The 24,334-nt window shown below is 38.1% G+C and overlaps 1 protein-coding gene across 1 annotated transcript in view; it reads right to left on the reverse strand.

Moving 5' to 3' along the window:
- The window catches only part of GNAI3 (G protein subunit alpha i3), a 39,955-nt gene that overhangs the window by 6,469 nt on the left and 9,152 nt on the right, over positions 1-24,334 (reverse strand). Inside the window, exons 2-7 of the mRNA XM_030868939.3 lie at positions 11,996-12,038; positions 11,742-11,883; positions 6,663-6,820; positions 4,509-4,637; positions 1,243-1,372; positions 524-677 (exon numbers count right to left, since the gene is read on the reverse strand). Coding sequence (XP_030724799.1) covers positions 524-677; positions 1,243-1,372; positions 4,509-4,637; positions 6,663-6,820; positions 11,742-11,883; positions 11,996-12,038 — 756 coding nt within the window. The remainder of the gene's footprint in view (positions 1-523; positions 678-1,242; positions 1,373-4,508; positions 4,638-6,662; positions 6,821-11,741; positions 11,884-11,995; positions 12,039-24,334) is intronic.

Raw genomic sequence — 24,334 nt, forward strand, 5'->3', positions numbered from 1 at the left:
ATATGGGAAGGGGGAAGGGTAAGCTGTGACAAAGCGAGAAAGAGGCATGGACATATATACACTACCAAACGTAAAATAGATAGCTAGTGGAAAGCAGCCGCATAGCACAGGGAGATCAGCTCGGTGGTTTGTGACCACCTAGAGGGGTGGGATAGGGAGGGTAGGAGGGAGGGAGACGCAAGAGGGAAGAGATATGGGAACATATGTATATGTATAACTGATTCACTTTGTTATAAAGCAGAAAGTAACACACCATTGTAAAGCAATTATACTCTAATAAAGATGTAAAAAAAAAATGAGGAGGACAGAAATATAAAATAAACACAGTAAACTCAATTATGTCTAGAATAACACTTTAGACTTAAGGGGTCTTAATCACATGCTTAATGTTGATACCACTACCAGTGAACACTCTCCATAAGGAGATACACACAATGTTCAAAACAAAAGACAGCTGTAGGAAGGTCACTAAAGTTTTGACTCAAGATGTATACCTCCGACAAAATCTTTCATGATCCCTTACCTGTGTATTCTGGATAACAGATAGTTAATGGACTCCTCTTTATTTTTTCCTCAAAAAGATCTTTCTTGTTGAGGAACAGAATGATCGAAGTGTCTGTAAACCATTTGTTGTTACAAATGCTGTCAAACAGTTTCATGCTTTCATGCATTCGGTTCTAAAAAAGAAACAAAGGATAATAGGTCAGTAGCAAAAAAGTAAAAGTAGATTAACTGTTAATGAACAACAGACCAAAAAGGTTTTTTTTTTGGGGGGGGCGTGCTACAAGGCATACAGGATCTTGGTTCCCCGACCAGGGATTGAACCTATGCCCCCTGCAGTGGAAGCACAGAGTCCTAACCACTGGACCGCTAGGGAAGTCCCAGACCAAGAAGTTTTAAAAGTGCTGATGGGCAATCATGAAAAGAAGTCAGACACTGATAACACAAAAGCTGAGTCAGTCCTCATTTTTATAATTCTTAGAGGTTGAGAGGTGGGAATAAGGACTGGCTAACAAGAGGACTTAATCCTGCCCACATACTCAATGTGCTGTCCTATCTCGTAAGTTTAAGAGGGCATGGATCAATATTTTGAAAAATCTAATCACACTGACAAGGAGAAAAATTAAGGATTTTAAGTTTTGGTTCAATGAGTAAATGGATGAACAAAGTCTTCCTAAGAGCTATTTTCCGTTTCCTGCCTGCATTAGACAGGCCTTTTATTTACCAGAAGCTCCAACATACCATCTCCTCATCCTCAGCCAGAACGAGGTCATAATCACTGAGGGCCACGCAGAAGATAATTGCTGTCACTCCCTCAAAACAGTGAATCCACTTTTTTCGTTCTGATCTTTGGCCACCTACATCAAACATCCTGAGTAAGGGGAAAGAAAGCACAATTTCAGCAAGGTCATGCACACACACATCTCCCTAAACTGAACTGGTTAGGGAACTTCCCACTATTGCATATTCAAAACCCCATTTATAATAGAAAAGACAAACAAGGAGCAGATAAAATGTAGTCAAAATAATTATCTGTGGTTAAATGTAAAAGAGAACAATATGAGAAAATAAAATTTAGGAACAATTAAAATTCTCATTTTAGATAAACAGTTGAGCCTCTTCACTATCAAAGCTTGTGTCAGATGTGCCAAAAGTCAGCAGAGTAAGCACTGAAATGGATTAAAGGAAGGAGGGAAAAAAGACAGGAAAAATGAAGAGCTGAACAATACAACTTAAGATAGTAACAATAATAACTAACATTTACCAGACACTAAACATCTTAAAGTACATTAACTAATTTAACCCTCATAACACTCCTGTCAGTACTATTATTATTCCCTTTTTACAGATGAAGAAGTTGAGGCACAGATATGTTAAAAAATTTGCCCAAGGGAACACTACTAACAAATGGGGACTGGAACTCTAACTCCAGCACCCAACCTGGTACCCACAACACTACTCTACCTCTCAAAAGGGTTTATCTCTCTAGCTAAAAAAAAGAACAATAAATCCCCAACTTGCATTCTACTTCCATAACTCTACTGACTCAAAACTTTGTTTTCCTTACTTTTTGTTTGTTTCTTTTTTTTTAAATTGAGGTATAATTGAGATACATTTTTCTTTAAGGAAAACATTTTAGAGATTAATTACAGAAAAAAGTAAATTATACTTTATGGTAGGACTCTAAGAACCCAATACCTAAACACAAAATTTAACCAATATTTGCCAACTCCAAGTCTTATTTAACCTAATTAAAAACAACAAAGCCTAAATGGTTCACACATTTTATGTTCCACTTCAGATCAGTTTTAGACCACTACTCCCTTCTGGGGTGCTTACTTGATATCCTGAGTCAACTGCTGAACTTCTGTCAGCAGTGTCCTCATCTACCACCTATAGTAAAAGGAGGACCTGCACGGCTTTGTTTTTTAACTGGTACTAGGGTCTGAGGAGGTATGCATACAAATGGTTAGCTACTCTTAAGATATATGTTTGATGACAATGATAAAATGTTTTAGGGTTAAACTCTGCCAAGCTGGTTCAGTGTGTCAGATCTACAGTGACTAGGGATCTATTTCCAGAGAATTTTCCCCCTAGAGATTGAGAGAGATAAGACACAGTTGAGTAATTTCTCAATGTATGTTTGAAAGAGAACAGTCATCTCATCTCTTCATCACCCAACTTTTTCTTTTGGTCTTTTGATCTTCCCCAGTTCTTTTCAACCTTTAGTCCTGACACCTGGAATGAGGCAATCACAAGTTGGCTCTAATACAAGGTCATATTATAGGTTTTAAGAAAGCTAACATCACATATTTCACCATGGACCTTTCAAGAGCAGAAACACACTGGTACACCATAATTTGAATTTGCTCCACCATTTCTTTCTATAAAGTCCATAAAACTGGCAGAACACTGTGAAGTTCCCAAAGTGGGCTTTTCACACATATTAACATTTACAGTATCATTCACTAACAGATCAACATTTTATAGACATTACCTCATAACTGAGAGGCAAGTAAGCAATTACACAATGCCTTGCATATAGGAGATGCTCAATAAATGTTTGAATAAATGGATAGTGGTTTTGCCTAGAGAGAAGAGGAAAAGGAAGAAGTGATAGTACTTCATAACAAGATATCTACATGCCAACAATAAAGTGGGTGCAGCACCTTAATTATATCTGGCTATTGATCCTGACATAAAATGACCAATAGGAATCACCTAACTAAAGATCAATCTATGACATCAACAAAAAAGTTTCCCACACTAAATAAATAAAAGTCATGACATATAATTATGAATGGATTACTAATCTTATAGCACACCAAGAGACATCTCACTCCTACGGTTTCATGGGTGATAATCCATGGAGACTCTGCTATTCTTGTTAAATAAATTCATCAGTACTATGATAAGCAGCTCGTCTATTCTAAAAATATTCAGCTGAACTGCTATTTTCCTGCATCAGGTTTCAAATCTGTTTTGGTGTATTAAGATTTCAAGACCTCAACTAGTATGTAGTAATACCTAAATGCTGTGTGGGTTTTGCGAAACCTAAGAAGCAATTTTTTTCAGAGAAAAAAAAATTGAGAGAATCTGAACTAGAAGTTACATTTGCATGCAACAATGCTGAATATCACATTTTACATACAAGCATAATGAAGTAGCTAAAAAGGACATCATATACTGAAGGGGGAAAGTTTACTCCTAATCTCAAAGGTCATAAAAGCAGAAAACAAGAACCAAAAAGACAGTTCTATTATTTACAAAAGACCATTAACACAGAGACAAGCTGAAGCGTATTCTAGAATTACTAGTGCTGATGAGAAAATCCTCTGTATTAGAATACTAGAATCTTCTCTCTCTAAAACAATAATTGTTTATATTATATCATACCTCCACAAAATACCTCTATCCCTAGATCGATATTCCATTCTGTACTGTATTAAGAACTAAGTTGTGCATGATACTGTGCACAAACCGGTCAAAGGCCATGACAGTATTAGCTTCATTCCAGTAAACTGAGAGAGAAGTGCGATCCAGTAAGAAAGGATTGACACTGGTGAGAAAAGCATTTCTATTTTAATATCAAAATGCCAGAACAAAGCCATATAAACTAAACCAAAACACTAGTTTTCTATCCTTTTAGTATTGTTGTTACCCTTCTAAACAACAAACATTCAACACGTTTTGGCGATTCCAATAAAAAAGCAGCTGAAAATAAAATAAAATAAATTGGTAACCATATGATTACTTTTATTGATATGTAAGTTACAATTTAATTTTGAATTTAAGTTCCTCCAAATGGAAAATATACTTGATGCTATTTGGAGAAAGAAGAAACGTTTGGGCCCCCATTCAGTTTAAACAAATACTGGCTAATGAATATAATTATAAGTTTCTAAATCAAAGAATATTGTCTACAGAAATTTTACCCTGATTAAGAGATACTAACTAAAGGAAAGATATTTGTGTTTGGCATATCTAGAAAAAGGCTAATGACTTACTTGAAGTACAGGTCTTTGAAAGTGAAATGTGTTTCCACAATGCCTGTGGTCTTCACTCTTGTCCGTAAAACATCTTGCTGAGTTGGAATGTAGTTGGTTTGGGATATTCTATCCAAATCATTTAGGTAACTAAGTAAGTAAAATACACATTTATTTTTACTTAATGAAGCCAACCATGTGCACAGCAAGTCAACAGACTAAACTAGTTCCTTGCCAAAAGCAGGTTCTGAACCTGTCACTAAAGTAGCAGAACAAATGAGATCTTCAGTATCACAGAAGATAATGAGAAAAAAATGAACCTAGCATAGGACAATTAAAGTAGGTTTTATATACACTACACAAAAGTGGTTTTGGGCTTCCCTGGTGGCACAGTGGTTGAGAGTCCACCTGCCGATGCAGGGGACACGGGTTTGTGCCCTGGTCCGGGAAGATCCCACGTGCCGCGGAGCGGCTGGGCCCGTGAGCCATGGCTGCTGGGCCTGCGCGTCCAGAGCCTATACTCCACAACGGGAGAGGCCACAGCAGTGAGAGACCCTCGTACCGCAAAAAAAAAAAAAAAAAAAAAAAAAAGGTGGTTTTAATTCTACCAAAATTAAACTGTGAAAGCCAATTAAAAACAAACAAACATAGAAATGCTATTCTTAATAAAGATTCCTGAAATTTAATACTAAATCAACTGTGCACTGCACAGTACAAAAACCTAACCAAAACAAAAGCCCTCAGACATTTAATGGTCATCTGTATGTTTAAACATTTGCTAGGACATTAGAAAATGCTGTTTGAATTACTAAAATTAACAAGAACTACTTAGCTCAATAAGAATGAGTATTTCCTGTTTTCATTCATGAAACAGAAAAGTTACAGGTTTGTTTTTTTTTTAAATCTAAGCCAAAAACTAATACCTACAAAGAAACTTCATCTGTTTAGTGGAATAATTTAAAAACTGCTTCAAAGCTAAATTAAATTCTTCACAATTTCAGGGCTCCCAAAGATTTTTTTTTAATAGGTGATACCATAATAATTGAATTTTTAATGATCTTCTATAAAACTAAGTACCATCATTAATGTTAAGGAATCAGTCAACCTCAGATCAACAATTATGGAAAAAAACTCTATAAATCATGTGTCTTCAGGTGTAGTTAGAGGATTCAGAGCTTACTGAGTGTATGTTAAAAGAAATTACAATCTAGCTTGATGACTACTGGGAGAATTATTTAAACTACCAACATCTGCAACTGAAAAATATTATTGAGATGGGCAAGAATCCTGAAATGTTTCTAAAGTCAAGTTTTCATTTAAAAAGCTAAGTTTTTCAAATATCATTTAATCTTTTTATAATAATTTGAGCTAGAATAATAGGAAAAGCAGGAAAATATAATATTGGAGAAAATACCTTAACGCTTAGAACTGCCTTCATTTAGTACGGAGATGGATACAAGTAAAAAGAACTTACCAAGCCCCCCAAAAGCACGTTAAGAAAAAAACCCCACACATTCTGAATATAGGTCTTATAAATAAACACACTGTAAAAGAAGCAATATAGGACAACATGTAATAGCTTCACAGAAGTATTAATTATCAATACAAATTCTCTAAAACTATGTAACCCTAGAGAATTTCCTTAACAAATAGATGCTTCAACTTCGTTCCAAGACTCAACATTCTCTTTCTATACAAAGTCTACTATCGTGATCTGGCAAAAGATTTATAAGTGGTGACTAGTACCAGAGAAATCCATAATGCAGCCCAGCCACAGAGAGTTGTGCATAAAAGGGATATCACAATTTTAATTTCCCTTGCTAGCTGGTAATCAATGCAAAGCCCTTATGCAGAGGGAACCTACTGAGTTGGAAGAGATCCAGGACTCAGATGCAATAGATTTCTCTCCTCTTTCACTTGTTTACTATAAATGACCACGGAGCTACTTTCATGATGCAAAGTCTCCCATTTACACTCCAAGAGGAAATACTTTTCTCCAAATCATATAAAATGACCAAGGGCTCTATAACCCTAAACTGAAACAACCTTTATAAAGGGATCCTACAGAATTCTAAGTGTCTCTTCCTTAAATATTTCCTTAAGAATGGGCACTGAACTTTCACTAGGGTCACCAAGTTATTTTCTGTTTTCATTTCACAGAGAAAAACTACTTACTATGAAGCAGAATCATTGAGCTGATATTCCCTGGATCTGCTGAAGCAAGCCTGCACCCCACCGTCTCGCCATAACCGTTTAATCACTCCTGCTAATTCTGGAGTCATGACTCCTTCTTCCGCACTGCCAGCTAAAACAAATAATTGCCGGGCATCATCCTGAAGAAAGCAGTTAAAGGAGAGAGACAGATGATTCTCCATTTCTTACAGAATTGACAAGAGTCTCTTTAACACACACACACAGATATACATTATATGTTATATTACTTAAAAGAGGTATGAAAGAGGCCTTTCCTGGCAGTGCAGTCTGAGGGAATTTACAATGAAGTCTGTCCCCCTTCTCTCTCCACTACAGTTAGAAGTGCAGAGCAGAGCTGAGGAATGATTTCACTCCCACTACCACTTCTTCACATACCACCATCCCCTGAAAAGATCTCTTCTGACTGTCCTACAAATCCCCATCCTGGTTACTCATGATTTTTAAAAAAAATAAATTTATTTATTTATTTATTTTTGGCTGCATTGGGTTTTCGTTGCTGCGCACGGGCTTTTCTCTAGTTGTGGCGAGCAGGGGCTACTCTTCGTTGCGATGTGCAGGCTTCTCACTGTGGTGGCTTCTCTTATTGTGGAGCACGGCCTCTAGGCGCACGGGCTTCAGTAGTTGTGGCTTGCGGGCTCTAGAGCGCAGGCTCAGTAGCTGTGGTGCACAGGCCCAGCTGCTCCGCGGCATGTGGAATATTCACGGACCAGGGCTCGAACCCGTGTCTGCTGTATTGGCAGGTGGATTCTCAACCACTGCACCACCAGGGAAGCCCATGATTTTTTTTTTTGACAGAAAAAAAACTGATCTGTCTGTGAGACAGGCACATGTAACACATCCCCATTCTGTTAAAGGAAGCCTACAGGGCTTCCCTGGTGGCGCAGTGGTTGGGAGTCCGTCTGCCAATGCAGAGGACGCAGGTTCGTGCCCCGGTCCGGGAAGATCCCACATGCCGCAGAGCAGCTGGGCCCGTGAGCCATGGCCACTGGGTCTGCACGTCCGGAGCCTGTGCTCCACAATGGGAGAGGCCACAACAGTGAGAGGCCTGCGTACAGCAAAAAAAAAAAAAAAAAAGGAAGCCTACAATAAAAATAGAAATGAAAAGACTAGCACATAAGAGGTAAAGTCTAAACACGTCAAAGGGAGTAAAACATTAATCAAATTTAAGGAAACTGTTCTCTTTTTCCTTCTTAATCTCAGAGGAACAGGAAGAAGAAGAGACTGAAGCATTTAAGAAGTCTGGAAATCTAGTAGGGGAAATAAACCCCTAAGGGAATAATTCAGTCTCTACGCTCCCCAAAGGTATAATAATCCTCTAAATGAGAGAGAAAGAAAGGCAGAAGGAGAAGAAGAAAGTAACACAGAGATCTGATCAAAACTTCGTGAGTCACAGACATAGCTTTATAAGTGGTTACAGTTTTTTTTTTTTTTGCAGTACGCGGGCCTCTCACTGCTGTGGCCTCTCACGTTGCGGAGCACAGGCTCCGGACGCGCAGGCTCAGCGGCCATGGCTCACGAGCCCAGTCGCTCTGCGGCATGTGGGATCTTCCTGGACCGGGACACGAACCCGTGTCCCATGCATTGGCAGGTGGACTCTCAACCACTGCGCCACCAGGGAAGCCCTTGTTTTTAAAACTTTTTAAAACTAAGATATGTGAGAGGTAAAGAGGACAGAAAGGGCTGAGAATTGTGATTGCTTTGCTTTATTCTACCCACCACTACTTGTCAGATAGTTTATAAAAATAAACATAGGTCTCATGGGATGATTTTCCCACCTCAAATCTAATATTTATCTGCCTCAGGAGATTTCCAAATAACCATAAAAATGCAACTACTAAAGAAAAACATATACTGGGTAAAGAAGAAGTAAAGGGGGAAGGGGAGCAATCAATTGTATTATAAATAGTCATTAGGACAATAAACTAGCACGCAAAAAGCATTTCAGACCCCAGGTGAAATTGCAAACAAAAATTCCTAAGACTTGTGTATTCCCAAAACTCGTGCATCCACCTAAGCAAAAGAAACCAAAACTAACCATAGCACACTCCAATTAATTTTGCCGAACCCAGGATCTTCAGCCTTAATAGATTTTGCTGAGTAATACTCTCTTCCTTTGAGATCCTTTCCAGTATTCTTCCTAGGAATACTTTAGACCCAATCGTCTCTAAGAAACTTCATCTAATATCTATATTCCCCTCGTCTCTTTTTAGAGATAAAAATTTTTGATAAAGGAACAAATGAGAAAAGCTGAAAAATTACACAAACTGGCAATGTACTCAACAGTGGGCATGTCCTTCTACACATATGGAATAGTACTTTATTTAACATTTAATGACTTTACAGTCCCTTGGTTCTGAAATTTGATCTATACACATGCAGGTATTCAAAACCTCAATAAGTATTGCTTTGTTCTTTTTAATACCATGATTCTAATTTTAGAAATTTTTAAACAGAGAGAGAGCTACTGCTACGTATTTTTGCTGTCCTGACTTTGTAAAGTTTTAGGACAAAACATTTTTCCCTTACCACTTAACCCCTTCTACAGACCTACTCCTGCTTGCCCATAATAAACCCTCTTTTATAGGTCGATAAAGAGGCCCCTCTTTACAGTGAACTTCATACCTCCACCTTAAGCAGATATGAAAAAGCAACCTATCCCACACCCAGCTTTATGCTTTTCTATTCACTCTCCAGACAACTGTAAAAATCTAGAGGAGGATAAAAGAGGAGCTATAAATATAAATCCTTACATATGAAAAAGGAAAAGAGAAACTTCAAAAACAGGGTTGTAGATTAGGATGAGTGAATGCTGGAGGGCTAGGCTAGGTGATTCAGGAGGCCTGAGAGGAATTAATAATGTCAACTGCATCTGGTGACATGGGAGTGTTAGGACCCAGAGATTAATGATACCGATTTGATAAAAGAGAAATGAAAGGAGGAAGGATACTATGGTGTGAATGTTTGTGTCCTCCCCAAATTCTTATGTTGAAATCCTAATGTCCAAGTGATGGTTTTAGGAAATAGGGCCTCTGGGAGATAATTAGGTCATTAGGGTGGTGCTCTCATGAGTGGGATTAGTGCCCTTATAAAAGAGACCCCAGAGAGATCCCTTCCCCTCCTGCCAAGTGAGGACACAGTGAGAAGTCTGCAACCTGGAAGAGGGCCCTAACCAAACCATGCTGGCACCCAGACCTCAGCTTCCAACCTTCAAAAGTGTGAGGAATAAATTTCTGTTGTTTATAAGCTACCAAATCTGCGGTACTTTATTACAGCAGCCTGAACAGACTAAGGCAGAATATGACAACTACATCTGGTGACAAAGGAATGATAGGACCCAACGATTAATAACAACTAATTTGATAGTGGAAAGAAAGGAAAGGAGGAGGGATGGCCAAAAGGCAGAAAGGCAGTCAGACAGAGGGTGAGAAGTCAAAAAGGAAGAAACTAAGAAAATAAGTAAATAACTGAGATGGAGAAAAAGCCAACAAAGAGAAGGAAGAGAATAAATACAGTATTACTAACCAATTATTGGATACAGCAAATACAACAGAGAAAGAGTTGGGTGATAGGAAGGAATGAGAAAAGGGAGGAAAAAAGTAAGAACACAAGAAAGAGCTGGTAGAAAGAGGGAGGCAAAAGCAAGAAGAAAGGCAGCTGCGAGAGGGGATAGAAGGAGTAAGACAAAAACAAGAGTTTGTTTATTCTTGCCTTAGCTATCACATTTTTCCTGCTCAGAGGCTTAGAAAAATAGTCTCTGATTTTTTGTGATATGGAACCCTTTTACAAAAACATAGAAGTCATGCCCCACACATTCCTCTTCATTTCTTCTTTTGCTCCTCTTCTCGCCAATCATTTTAGAACCCATACTCTAGCTGCCCTTCCTTTATGGCACCTCTAGTCTTCCTAATCTAATACTATCCAATTAGAACCAGCCTTCTATTATTTTTCCCTCCAAGAATTTCCTCACTTATTTACTGAATGTTAATTTACATCTGAGAAATTGAGAGTTGCTTAGAAGAGTTCCTAAGCTACTTCACAGACATATAGGCTTTGCTTTTCCAGGCAGTCTCTCCAAGTCACTTCCTTTTATTGCCCATAGCACCTAAGTATGACACTGAACACAGCTGATGACTCTCTTAGTTCTAGGAAAGCGTTCTATACATTCCCAGCCTTCTCCTGGAATTTAGCTGATGATGATATAAAAAATCACCCACTGGGCTTCCCTGGTGGCGCAGTGGTTGAGAGTCCGCCTGCCGATGCAGGGGACACGGGTTCGTGCCCCGGTCCGGGAAGATCCCACGTGCCGCGGAGCAGCTGGGCCCGTGAGCCATGGCCGCTGAGCCTGCGCGTCCGGAGCCTGTGCTCCGCAACGGGAGAGGCCACAACAGTGAGGGGCCCGTGTACCGCAAAAAAAAAAAAAAAATCACCCACTTTCATTTTGGCTCTCTCCCCACTGCATCAAACATCCTAATTTATAAACTAGACCTTCAGGGCCCACTAAGTATTATAATCAATCAATACAACTTTTGAATATCTGACAGGTGCAAAAATTATACTAGGACATGGTATAATCCAATTCTATAGCCTACAGTACAACATAGTATAGGGATATAGTTATTCTTGAATACTGGAAATTTGCCTCTAAAATTGAGACTTAGTGTTCAAGTTTATTCTGCGACACTGATATTTGCCTTTAATCTCTACACCTCAGAAAGCAGAGCTCCATATCATGACAACCTCTCTTAGATTATTTCAATTTACTACTATAAAAGTCAACAGTGCTGTAAAAGAAGCAAGTGAATAAAACAGTTACCACAAAAACCTACAGTATATCCACAGAATCCCATTTCCTAGACTTACCTTTGTGGTAGTAATCTAATATCTCTTAAAGTAGATTGCTAACATGTCTCAAATGAGCAGACAGTACTTTACTACAACTTAGCTTGTTGCCTAAATTTATTTCCCTAACACATGAAGCAAATTGGGCTTAACTGCATCTACTGAAAAAGAGCAAGTAAAGAGGAAATGAGATACACTTACTGCTCTGGCAGCTTCCCCAAAGTCAATCTTTAGCCGTCCCATGGCTCTTATGATTGCAATGATGGACTGTATAGTATTGCTGTAGACAACTACTTTATATTGCTTACATTCTTCCTCTGAATAGCCATCCTCATGAATGATTCTTTAAAAAGAAGAAAACCACAAATCATTACCATGGACCTAAAATGAAAAGACACTATGGACTTTTATGCATTATGAGTAAATGTTTTACAAAAGACCACGTTCCAACTTACTTCATCTGTTTCACAATGGTGCTTTTACCAGATTCTCCAGCACCTGAAACAGAAGAAAACCAGACTTTGAATTCATCTGTAATCCAGCTCAAAAGTATGAAATCAACATAAGTGATAATTCTAGATTAACAGAAACCACAGGTCCTAGGGAAAACTTTGGTGAGGTTTTCTATCTATCAGGAAAAACTATAAAGCTTCTCCAGTAGAGATTTTACTTTCTTTATATAACACAGCAACCAAATATAATTCACTGAAAATGTTCCAGGGCCATCTTGATTATCACCTGTGTAACGTAGGCACTCTAAAGGAGATACGGCAACATAAACACCTCTAGGAACTCATCCTCTACATCCAGGGTCCCCAAGCCCTGGGCGGTGGACTGACAGCAGTCCTCAGCCTGTTAGAAACCAGGCCGCACAGCAGGAGGTGAGTGGCGAGCAAGTGAAGCTTCATCTGCCCCTTCCCCTTGCTCGCATTACCACCTGAACCATCCCCCTGCCTCCCCTCTGCCTCCCGTGGAAAAACTGTCTTCCATGAAACGGGTCTCTGGTGCCAAAAAGGTTGGGGACCACTGCTCTACATGAAACATCATGAATGACATAGACACTGAACACAGGCAAAAATGAAATGATTTTTTTTGGCTTATTCACTTTTATTAATTCCTCTGTCGACATCCATGGACCTAAGAAGCAGCAATCCTCTCAGCCATGAGACTAAAGAGTTCACAACAGAGGAGGCAATGTCCCTATCACTTTTCCACTGTATACACACTCAAGACCACATTTCCCTCCTCAGCCAGCTGGAATCACTTTAACAACCACAAATGTCAGATGGGCCCCCTGAACTCCTTGACATTCCACCTGCACTTCCTTAGTCAACTCATTCTCCCACCTTCCAAGATGCCTATCTGACACCACCTCCTCTCTCTCAAACCTTACAAACCCCTACCCACTCTGACTCTCAGCTAATGATCCTGCCACCCTCTTCCTGGAAAAAGTAAAGCACTCTGAAAAAATTATCTCATTTTCCCATAACCAAACCCACCAATCTATCTGCACCTCCATTAATCTCTACCTTTATCAGTGGATGAACTAACTATCTCTGCCAGTGTCTAAGACTAACGCTGGAGAGAGTTCACAATTGGAGGCTGTGCACTCACCCACCTCATTTTACCTATTCAAGGTCTTGGCTGCTACAATTGTCTCATGTCACTCAAATATCATCAAGTTTTCTCTACCCACTGGGTCACTCTCTTCGTTATACAAACTTGCTATACTATCCATCTTAAAATCAACACAAACACACCCCATTTCCTACCTTTCCTTGACTCCACAAATCTTCCTCTAGCTACCACTCCATTTTCTCTCTTCCTCTTCATAGCAAAACCCCTATGAGTTGTCTATATACATGTTCTTCAATTCTTTCCCCCAATTCTCTCCTTAACCCACTCCAATCAGGTGTTCATACGCACTACTCTACCCATTTCTCAAAGTCTCCAACAACTTCCATCTTAACAAATCCAATGGTCAATTCTCAGTCCTCATCTTACTCAAACTCTCAAGCAGAACTGGTCCAAGTTGATGACTTCTCTTGAAATATTTTCTTCATTAGGCAAGCTTCTAGATCCAACATCCTACAGGTTTGACTCCTACCCCACTCCTTCTCAGTGCCCTCCCTCCTGTCTCTGAATTCTAAAGGTTGTATTGCTTCAGAGCTCCCTCATTGGACCTTTTCTCTATCTAAATTCATTCTCTAGGTCATCTCATCTAACCTCATGGTTTTAAACACCACTCATAAACTGATAAGAGTTAACAGCTAGTGAGTACTACATGCCAGACACTATTCTAAACACTTTACTTGTGTTAACTCATTTAATCCTCACAATAACCCAGTGAGGTAGATATTATTACTATCCCCATTTTATAGACAGATGACAAATTCATTTGTCCACCACTACATAGTCAGTAAGTGGCAAAGCTGAAATTTGAATTCACACAGGTTGGCTCCAAAGCTCTTGTACACTGCCTCTGTGCTAATGATTCCCAAATTTAGATCTCTAATCTATACCCTGGCTTCTAACCTTGGCTCCAGACGCATATATCTAAATTACTTACCTGATAAATCTTATATTTCTAGTAGACAACTCAAACTTAAAATGCCCAAACTAAGTTACTGCTTCCCCACCCTTACCCTCAAACAAACCCTGCTCCACCATGTATCTCATCTCAGTAAATGACTTCAACATTCACTCAGTTGCTCAGGCCAAAACTGGTAAGTGACATGTAGCTAACATACAGATGGAATGTGGGTGCCGGGACCAATATGTATACTGAATTAGTAGAGCTTAATTTTTAAAAATAGAATTAAATATAGCTCTAACAGTTTCTTCTTGCACCACAATGATCATGAGCATACTGGAAACCATAGACCTAGATCATTGCAAAAGCTTCCTAAATGGTCCAATGCTTTAGACCTCACCTTTCCTATGGTCAGTTTTCCACTCAGTAGCTGGAATGAATTTTGTAAAATGTAAATCAGATCGTGTCACAACCCTGTCCCAAAACTCTCCTATGGTGTCCAATTACACTCAAAATAAAATTCATGGGCAATAAGGCCCAATATGCTCTGGCCCCTGTCTACCCCTTTACCCTCAACTCCTATTATTCTCCACTTCGTTATCTTGCACTTGTCAGACCAGCTTTCTTGTTTTTCCTCCAAACTGGTTCTCAATGAGCTAGATCCTGTCTCATGATCTTCACATTTACCATTCTCTCTGCCTGGAATAAGTTTTTACAAGATCTTCTTCACCCAGGTTTCTGCTTCCCTCAGAACAGCCTTCCCTGACTAATCTATCTAAACAGCCCCCACCCAATCACATTCTCTCCCCTTACTCTGTTATATTTTTAAAAGCACATATCACTTCTTCACATTAAAGATTTCATCTCCTGTCTTCTCCACAAAATATAAGCTCCATGAACATTTATTTAACCTCGTATTCCCAGGGCCTAGAACTGTGCCTGACATAAACTGGTTACGTAAATATTGCTGAACAGATGAATGACTATCGTTCAATAAGAATGATCCTTTACTAATATTTCTCAACTCTATCAACCAAAAACGTTAGTTAAAATAAAGTTCAAATAATTTTATAATTTAAAAAAATAATAATAATAATAATTTTATAATTTCAAACATCTACATTTTTAGAGAATCAAAAAGGACATATATATATGATTTTATCTCTGTTCTTGTAAACTTAAGAACAGAGATTCTATCAATTATCACTTAATTGATAATCGGGGTAGCACTAAAACAGTTAATATTCAAGTAGCACACAAAGAACTTCCTAATGACAGTGTGAGAAAGAAGTGATTTCTCCCATGCATATCTAAAAAAAACCCCCTAATGACTCAATTTTGAGGAAGAGAATACGAAAGCATACCACTTACATTTAAAATAGTCTATAACACACAATTCCCAGATTATCCCATGTTAGCAGCAACTACAAAATTAACTACAAAAAGTAGAGATTAATGAAGTAATGTGCACCTTCTTTAATATATTGAAAACAGCATTTCTACCATTGATGTTGGATTATTTTGAGTGAAATAATAAGTTTATTAATCTCAGAATCAATTTTTACCCATCTCATTAAGTTCTACCCTATGAAGGTGCTGATTTAAAAAAAAAAAATGTTGCTCTCTCTCTCTCTCATGTTTTTCCAAGGCTCCCTGATAAAATGTCAGTTTGTCCTTCTCTTTATTATCACACAACATATATTCACCCAAGTTTTTATTAGGCATCCAATTCTATCTCTTAAAAGAAAGCACCTCTTACTGACCACAGAACTAAATACAGGATTTGTTTCAGTGGGTGTACCATAGCATTTCATACAAATAAAGAATGAATTGCTTTATACCAAGCCTTTGACCCATTCAGCTTCTAAATCACCATGAAAAGTGCCACCATCTTACCTTCCTTCCAGGTACGAAATCTAAGAGTCATCTGGAACCCACTCACTCTTCTCTCCTTACATCAAGCTGTAACAAAATCTTCTTCTTATGCATTTCTCAAATTAATTCTTTCTACTACTCACACATCTGAGCCTGACGTATACCTACTGGATGTTACTGCTGCAATTTTCTCAAACTTCTAGCTCAAAGCCCCTCTTCCCTCTCATCATCTCCAAATGGCACTATTAAAAAAAACATCAGGGCTTCCCTGGTGGCGCAGTGGTTGGGAGTCTGCCTGTCAATGCAGGGGACACAGGTTTGAGCCCTGGTCCGGGAAGATCCCACATGCCACAGAGCAACTGCGCCCATGTGCCACAACTACTGAGCTGTGCTCTAGAGCCCGCGAGCCACAACTACTGAGCCCATGTGCCACAACCACTGAAGCCCGCACGCCAAGAGCCCGTGCTCCGCAACAAGAGAAGCCACCGCCATGAGAAGCCCACGCATCGCAACAAAGAGTAGCCCCCGCTCGCCACACTAGAGAAAGCCCCCGCGCAGCAAAGAAGACCCAATGCAGCCAAAAATAATAAATTTTTTAAAAAAACCATCAGTTTACCTAATAATTTTCCAAATTCTTCCAACATGTTCTATAACCCTTTCTTATTAGGTCTGAACTCTTTTTTTTTACCTCAGTCCTCTGTGCTCCACTGCTTCAGTAGTATGTTCTCTCTCTAATAACTTCTCACTCTTAGGTTTTCCCCAAACTGCTACCCTTGTCTCACCTTCCTTCCCCAATACACATGTGGTGTTTGAAACTTCCCAATTTTACGTACATCTTTTTATGTAACTTCCTTCAAAATTCATCACAAGTTTAAGGAGAGATTCATTTGCCCATCTTCAATCTTCAATAATAAGGATATAAAGAATGGAATAGACATAAAGGAATTGCAAAGACAGACTCTATGGCTTGAAGAGGAAGGAACTGAAGATGATTTTGTAGGGAGAAGGGGTGGAACTGGGCAGGCGGTAGGACATATAGGGAAGAATAGTCTGAAAGGCTCCAGAGACAGGAGGGAATGGGATCAGTTCGACTTAATTTATCCTTAAAACGATATGTATCTAAAGGATATCCAATATAAATAGGAAAAAAGGATGAGAGCTAAAGCTACAGAGATTTTTGAGAGAAAAGGAAGACAAGTAGCTAAGTTAGATGGTCTTGTTCTCAACAAAAGAAACAAGGCAATCTGCAGAGAACAAAGGAATGGAATTAATTTAGAAAATCATGTTATAAACAGTCAAACAGAACAAGAAAGAAATGTGTGTACAGGTTAGCACACAGAATCACCAATACTGTTAGACAAAAAACAATTTACCAGTTTATATTCTACTGTAGAACCACTGTATTTACCTAAATATACTCTAAATTTTATTTTTAAGGAGCTCCTTGAGAGCAGGTACCATATCACAGGCCCACCTATTTCTTCCCATAACATATACTACATTATGAATGTGAGAAACAAGAAATGGTGATGATTTCTTTGCAAGATTTTTTTAAGGCCAGTGAATTGCTAGTATAAATTATTATATATGAGTAAACACATTCAGCTCACATACACACTGATTTTAAAAATGTATCCTGAAAGATGGCTGACACTCAAAACCACAGTATCACCTGATGCCTCCTCTTTTTTCTCTCTCATTTTGACTAAAGAAAACTTAAAGCCAGCCCAAAGAAGGTACATGAGTATATTACACTCTTTCATACTTCTGTGCCATCAGGCATAATGAATTTCCTCATCTGTAAAACAGGGGTCAATAGAAGATTCTTAGAACAGTGCCTAGCACATACTAGGCATTCAGTAAATGTTAACCAGCCATTATTTGTGAATGCTGTTTTCTCTGTTCCAAGTGCCACCAAGTAATGTTAAGGCCCAAAGTGTTTAATTTAATAAAAACTGCTTGGATACTGATGTTGGTTCAAAACCTGAGTAGAAATGGTATAACTACTTAGCTGCTGTCTCACAATAACAATACCGTGGATAGAACCTGGATTCACATACTTAGTCATCAACTTATAACCTAAAAGCTACAGCAAACTACATCAAAGCATTAGTCATTTTCTCTGCCCCACCCTGAAGAACAAAAACACTTTCTTCCTTAAATCTATTTTCAGCCCTAGATACTCCTGTCTGCTACCTCTTCTCCCATACTTCTCACCCATCTGCACCTCTGCAGCTTTTCCTTTAAGTTTGCCCACAGGTCTCTGCACCACTACCTCATGTACTAGTAGTTATTCCAGTGGCACCTGAAACACCTCCTTTTCCTTTTAAATACTTGTTTCTGTAGAGAAGTCATGAAACTTCTAAAAGACCAGGATTATAACTACAGCACACCCCCTTTTCTAGAAGTCTCACAGCCCCAATATGCCACTATTTTTGGATAACCCTCTAGCCAGTGCTAGACAAACACATGCTCATGGTCTCTCTACAGGCCTGCAAAATCAGATATATGGGAACATATGACTGCAATAGGCACAGATCAGCCTCTCTCCCACAGCAGATTGAAAGCTTAGTCAGTAACTTTGATTTTTCTTTCTAACTTATTTTCACCTTTCATTTACAACTCAGGCACTTAAAAAGATTTTTTAGTTAGGGATACCATGTAGGAACAAACTCTATGGAAGAGGAAACTTTGGTCCTAGCTCTGCCATGACTAGCTGGGCAAGTCACCTAATTTAATACCAGTCTCCTTACACATAAAATGTGAAGGAGTTTGGCTTAGATGTGCTTTATGGCTGCATTCTAATATTCGATGATTATAATTATTATAATGCTAAAGGCAGACTAAATCTCTAATTCTGACACACAGAGGCTTCAAATCAAATCATGGATCCACATCTTCCTATTAACCCAACAATCCACAATACTACCATAGTACAGTGATCAGCATGTTCTTCAATTACGCACTACTGATCAAGAAGGGACAAAGAGCAGAAAGAATTAAGAGTGTAGCAACAGTAAGGAAGTAAGAGTTGTCTGGCAGCCAAGCTCCTATATTCATGCTCAAGGATATTCTATGTACAGTCTTAAACTAGCAGAACATTCAAGTTAGATTGCTATTCTTAAAAAAAATATGTGAATATCTATAACTAAAGATCACAGGAGCACAGTTCCTGCTATTTCCAAAAATAAGATTATCTATTGTTCCCACTGATTCCTTTCTATTGAGGTATAAGTAGCTAAGATAATAAAAACTCAGATTAAGGTAAAAAATGACATTTCATCCAAAATGCTTTTCAAGGTACCACACAACACAAAAACCAGTTTCCAGCTTCCTAATTCAGTAAAAGAAATGGTTAGCAAAATTACAGATGGGAAAAATGTCACAGAGCAAACAAAAATTGTTATTCAGCCTTTAAAAAACACACACACACACAGACACACACACATCCTGCATTGCCTGGCATTGCTAGACAATGAGACTTCAAATACAAATAAGTTTAGGAATTTATGGTCTCATGGGAGAAGTTAGATATATTTTTCTTTTGAAATTAGCAAGTTTCCTTAACCTAAAATAACAGAATAATTTTTTCACCCAGCCCACTGTCCCTCTAAGCATGCCAAGCCTCTGCATTTAAACATTTTTGAAAATGCTATTCAACTCGAACTTCAATCTTTGCTGAAGCCTCCCCATTCCCTCTGAACACAATTAATACTCCCGCTCTGTTGGCTGGCACAGATTATTCCCTTTCAGCATCAGTCCCAGAGGTTAATTTCCAAAATCAAGTCCCAAACTGTCCTTCCCAGTCACCTTACCTCATTTTATCTCTAGCCAGCTCTGGCTACTCAAAAATAAACTTTTTTTTTGTCTCTCTTTCCAGCGCCTAATCTCATAAACTGCTAATGGCTTTTCTTGATTTTGATTAAAATGGTAACGAAACTCTATTTGGTACAACCTGAAAACCCTTCCACATCTATGTAATTCTCCCTCAAGGTGACTCTGACCAGATTCAACCTGATCCTACAGGTTAATATCAAACACCACAACACTAATACTTGGTCAAATTATTTTAATTATTTGGGTTGGTGCCTGTTTAGTATTCCACTAGTCCTAAGCTCAAAAGCACACTCCTCGAAAGCACAAAATAGTGCCTTCTTTTTGTGCCTCTATCCCCAATCTAGAGCACAGTCTAGGACAGAGTAGACACATTAATAACTGTGGAATGAATGGCTTGAGTTTCTATGAGATCCAGTGGTTGCCTAATTACATTTCGCAAATGCCAGTTGCAAGAGATGGAATTTTTGATATAGGCAGTTAACAGAAACAGAAGATTTCCATGACTCTGCTATCTTTAGTCAGCCCCACACCCATTCCTGGTTATGCCTTCAACTCTCATCTCACAACTATACTTGACAATAAATTTGGACTCATTCACAAGCCTCCTGTTCTCCCTATTCCCCTCTAAACCTTACTCTCAAAACCCAGTCCCAGCTCCCTTGTGCCCACCATCCGTTTCAGTGAAATTAACTGCTATGAATCTGTCCTGCCCACTCTGTATCCTAATACCTGAAGGAGTGCAAGAAACATTGTGAGTGCTCATTAAATATTTGTTCAGTGAATGAATGAATATCTTAATAAAAGATAGCAATGAGTTGTGACTGGGACAAAGATAATGGGTCTCTTCTCTGAAAAAGATTTTTCTAGGAAGCAATCACATACCAATCACCAAAGAGGCTTAAAATGCATTAAGAAATTTTTGATAAAACTTAATTGATATATTAGAGTATCTGCCTGCCCATAACCCCTTCTGGAGAAATCCCTATTTCATTTGCAGGGTGGGTGGCCTACAGGATCTGGGCCATGCCCCTCTCTGTGGCTGGATAATGAGTAAATACCTGACACAGGAGTCACCCAGTACAGGCGGACAGAGGGCCTACACCCTGTGTAATCTAGCTCCTAAAGATGAGGAAGACCAGCCAGATTTTCTGAGGAATCTGTACTGGAAGATACAGAAAAAGTCATCCTAAACTACAAAGTCACAATGTGTGAAAACCTAGGTTACCATTATAGGGCTTCATGCACATCAATACCATAAAGGAAAGAATTCAGAGGAAGTTGATCTGGAGAGAAAACAGAATAGACAAAGGCACAGAGAGACTTAGAGATGTCATGAGAGAAGAGAATCCATACAAAAGAAGAGATAGAAAATGAGTGAGGAAAGAGACCAAGAAGACAAAAAAGAGAGGAAGAGACCAAGGAGAACAAGTAAAGACAAGAAAGTAAAAAGAGGCAGAAATAGTGAATAATGAAGACAATGAGAAAGAAACAGAAGAAAGGCAGAGAAAATAGCCTGGCCAACGCCAGAGCTGCCTCAGTTTCTGCGGCCTGATTCTTCAGGTCTTCCTTTATTCTCATAAAACCTATCTCTATTCTAACAATAATTCCCCTCTCCAAGTCTTTGAGCTAGTTTGAGTGAGTTTTCTATTCCTTGTAACCAAACAAAACAAAAAGGAAAACCACCTTGAATGGAACTGGCTTTAAGTTAATTAGAATCAATTACCCCTTTTTCAGCCTTTAAAACTTTTTAAGTTGTTTCAATTAAATACTGAATACAAAAAGGGATATTTATGACATGTGTGTGACAAAACAAACATCTATGTACCTATCACCCAATATAAAAAATTAAACATTACCAGTTATCTCTGAAGTCACCTATGTGTTCCTCCCCAATATCAATTACTTTTTCATTAAGTATTTCCAGAGGGTGAATATGCAATAAGGGAGGGGGAGAAATTTTTTTAACTCCCTAACAACCAAAATATGTCCGGCTTACACAGTAGTGCGTCATTTATTCAGTTTCACATCTTTCATGGACATGATCCTATCATTTTACAAGCCTTATAAACCATAAAGTAGAAAGCTAATAGCCATTTTAACATTCATAAATCACCTAAGGAAAATGTTGGTTTGATTAAACAGGAAAAAAAAAAAGAGGCAGCTCACTCAGCCAAGTAGCTCTCCTCAAAATCTTTTCACTTGAGAATATGAACAAGGTAACTCGAGTGTTGCTAAGGATCATGTGTTCTCTTTGGGCAACTGGCCAATTTAGAGGGAGAAGAGGGGTTTCTACCTCACTTTTGTGGAATATAGAAAGAATGCTTAAGGGATCAATCACTTGCGAGCAAGAAGCGGGATCATTCTCTGGCTCCCGCAATGTTCTAATTTTGGCTTCTGGTAACTTTCCCTTTACTTCTTTGAAAGCAGAGCAACAAAATGTCACTATGGTGCTAATGCTAAATTATGGGATGTACATATGACCTGACTGAAAACTATTTTTGAATAGGTACATTTCTTACTAGCTCTGCCTCGAAATTTTGTGAGATAAAAATGTAAAATATACATTTAACCCACACAAATAATTCATATGTAGTGGAGATGTCCTACAAAGTTAACTGCAATGTTAAATCCATTCATCAAATTTTTACATTTAAAAATATTAAAATCATATCCCCATCTAAGTCTCAAACATTGACAGCAGCATACAGCACTTTTCTACATGCCTATTTAATTGAATGTAAATTAATACCAACTTTAAAAATTCACCAATAACAAAATATTATAAATTCAGTTGCCTACAATTTCAACTCAGTTTCAATTCAAATTCAGTTCCACATTCCCAAGGATGCCTACAATTTCAATTTCCTTTACCATATAAATGTTCACCAATGTTGTAAGTCAAAACCCAAACGGAATTTGGAATGGCAAATGGTAGTGGAATGGCAAAAAAGGCAGGTAATAAGAGGGAGGAGAAAGCAAAGTCTCTAGATGGCTTCCCCACATTATATCTATATTTATCTTTATCTATCTATAATAAAATGTGGCTTTTTAAAAATACAGCTACTAAAAATTCAAATCAATACTCTCCAAATCCACTGCAAACCTTTCCAGCCTTACCTCCTACACTCCTCCCGTGCCAACCCTTTATTCCAGGGCAAATCTATTTGCTCACTCATAGTTCTGAGTCTTTGTACATACTATTCCCTCTGTCTGGATGTGCTTCTCTCCAGTCTCTGCCTTAAGAGTTCCTATTTATCCCTCGAGGTCCATCTCAAATGTCACCTCCTCTGGGAGGACTTCCCTGATATGTCTCTTCCTTCTCTTCCTCCTTCCAAAACTAGCTACTCTTTCTGTAACCACATTCCATTACCATTGTTTACTTGTATATCTCCACAATTGAACTGCTTAAAAGCTTTGTCTATTTCTCATTTATACTTCCAGGCTAGGAAAGTACCTGTGTACATATAAGACAACCAGAGATACCTAATCATAAATAAGTCAATAAATGAGCCTCCTTCTGAACACTGAAAACCAAAAAGCTTAATAAAAAGTGGCTTTGACTAAATGCAATGCAGTGTCCTGGATTAGATCCCGGAGCAGAAAAAGAACATTAATGGAAAAACTGCTGAAATTCAAATAAAGTGTGAAATTTAGTTAACATTAATGCACCAATATTAATCTCTTAGTACTGACAAATACACCACAGCTATGTAACACATCAACACTAAGGGAAATCAGGTGAACAGTATACAGGAACTCCATGCATTATTTTTGCGGCTTTCCTACAAATCTAAAATTATTCCAAAACAAAAAGCTTACTAAAAAACTTTTAAGTAGTCTAGAAAAAGTTGAAAGAACTACAAATACCAATGAGAACATGAATGTGGATTTTAATTGCAACCATAGTAACAAAAATAAAAGAATAAGAAATATACTTCTCTTCTTAGAAGTAGAGAAAGGAAGGAAATTATTTTTAATAATCTGAAATGAACCAAAACATGTCAGGATTTATTAATATTGCAAAATAGTGAAAAGATTTACATCATTAAACTGAAGTAGTTCAATTTTTATTTTCAGAAATAAATAACTCAATATTGAAATAACCTGCATAGAAAAGTTAAGACTGTGCTATCATATCCCATACATCAGAACTACATTATCTACATAAATCATTATAGTATTTATATCATTACTTCAAACAGAGCCCTGTTTTGAAGTTAATGATTCCCATGTTCTAACTGCAGGAGATAGCGGGGGAAATGTTCTATTAAAGGTATCTCATTCTAAAACAATCCTTCTATAATTTATAGTAATTTGTAAAATATAACTTCCAAAGTCGTGGGCAAAATTCATTTCCACATTAGCTCAAGAGCAGTGACTAAAGAGGAGTTTTGCTGTTTCTCAACTGATTTTAAAATATTTTAAACTTAATGATTCTAAAATCATACTGGTAAGTTCCAAGATCATATCATAATATACAACACTATCCATTAAATAAAAACATAAAAACTAGGGATATCAATACATGGCTAAAACAGAAATCCAAATA

This window comes from Globicephala melas, chromosome 1, assembly GCF_963455315.2.
Source record: "Globicephala melas chromosome 1, mGloMel1.2, whole genome shotgun sequence".
NCBI classification, from domain to species: domain Eukaryota; kingdom Metazoa; phylum Chordata; class Mammalia; order Artiodactyla; family Delphinidae; genus Globicephala; species Globicephala melas.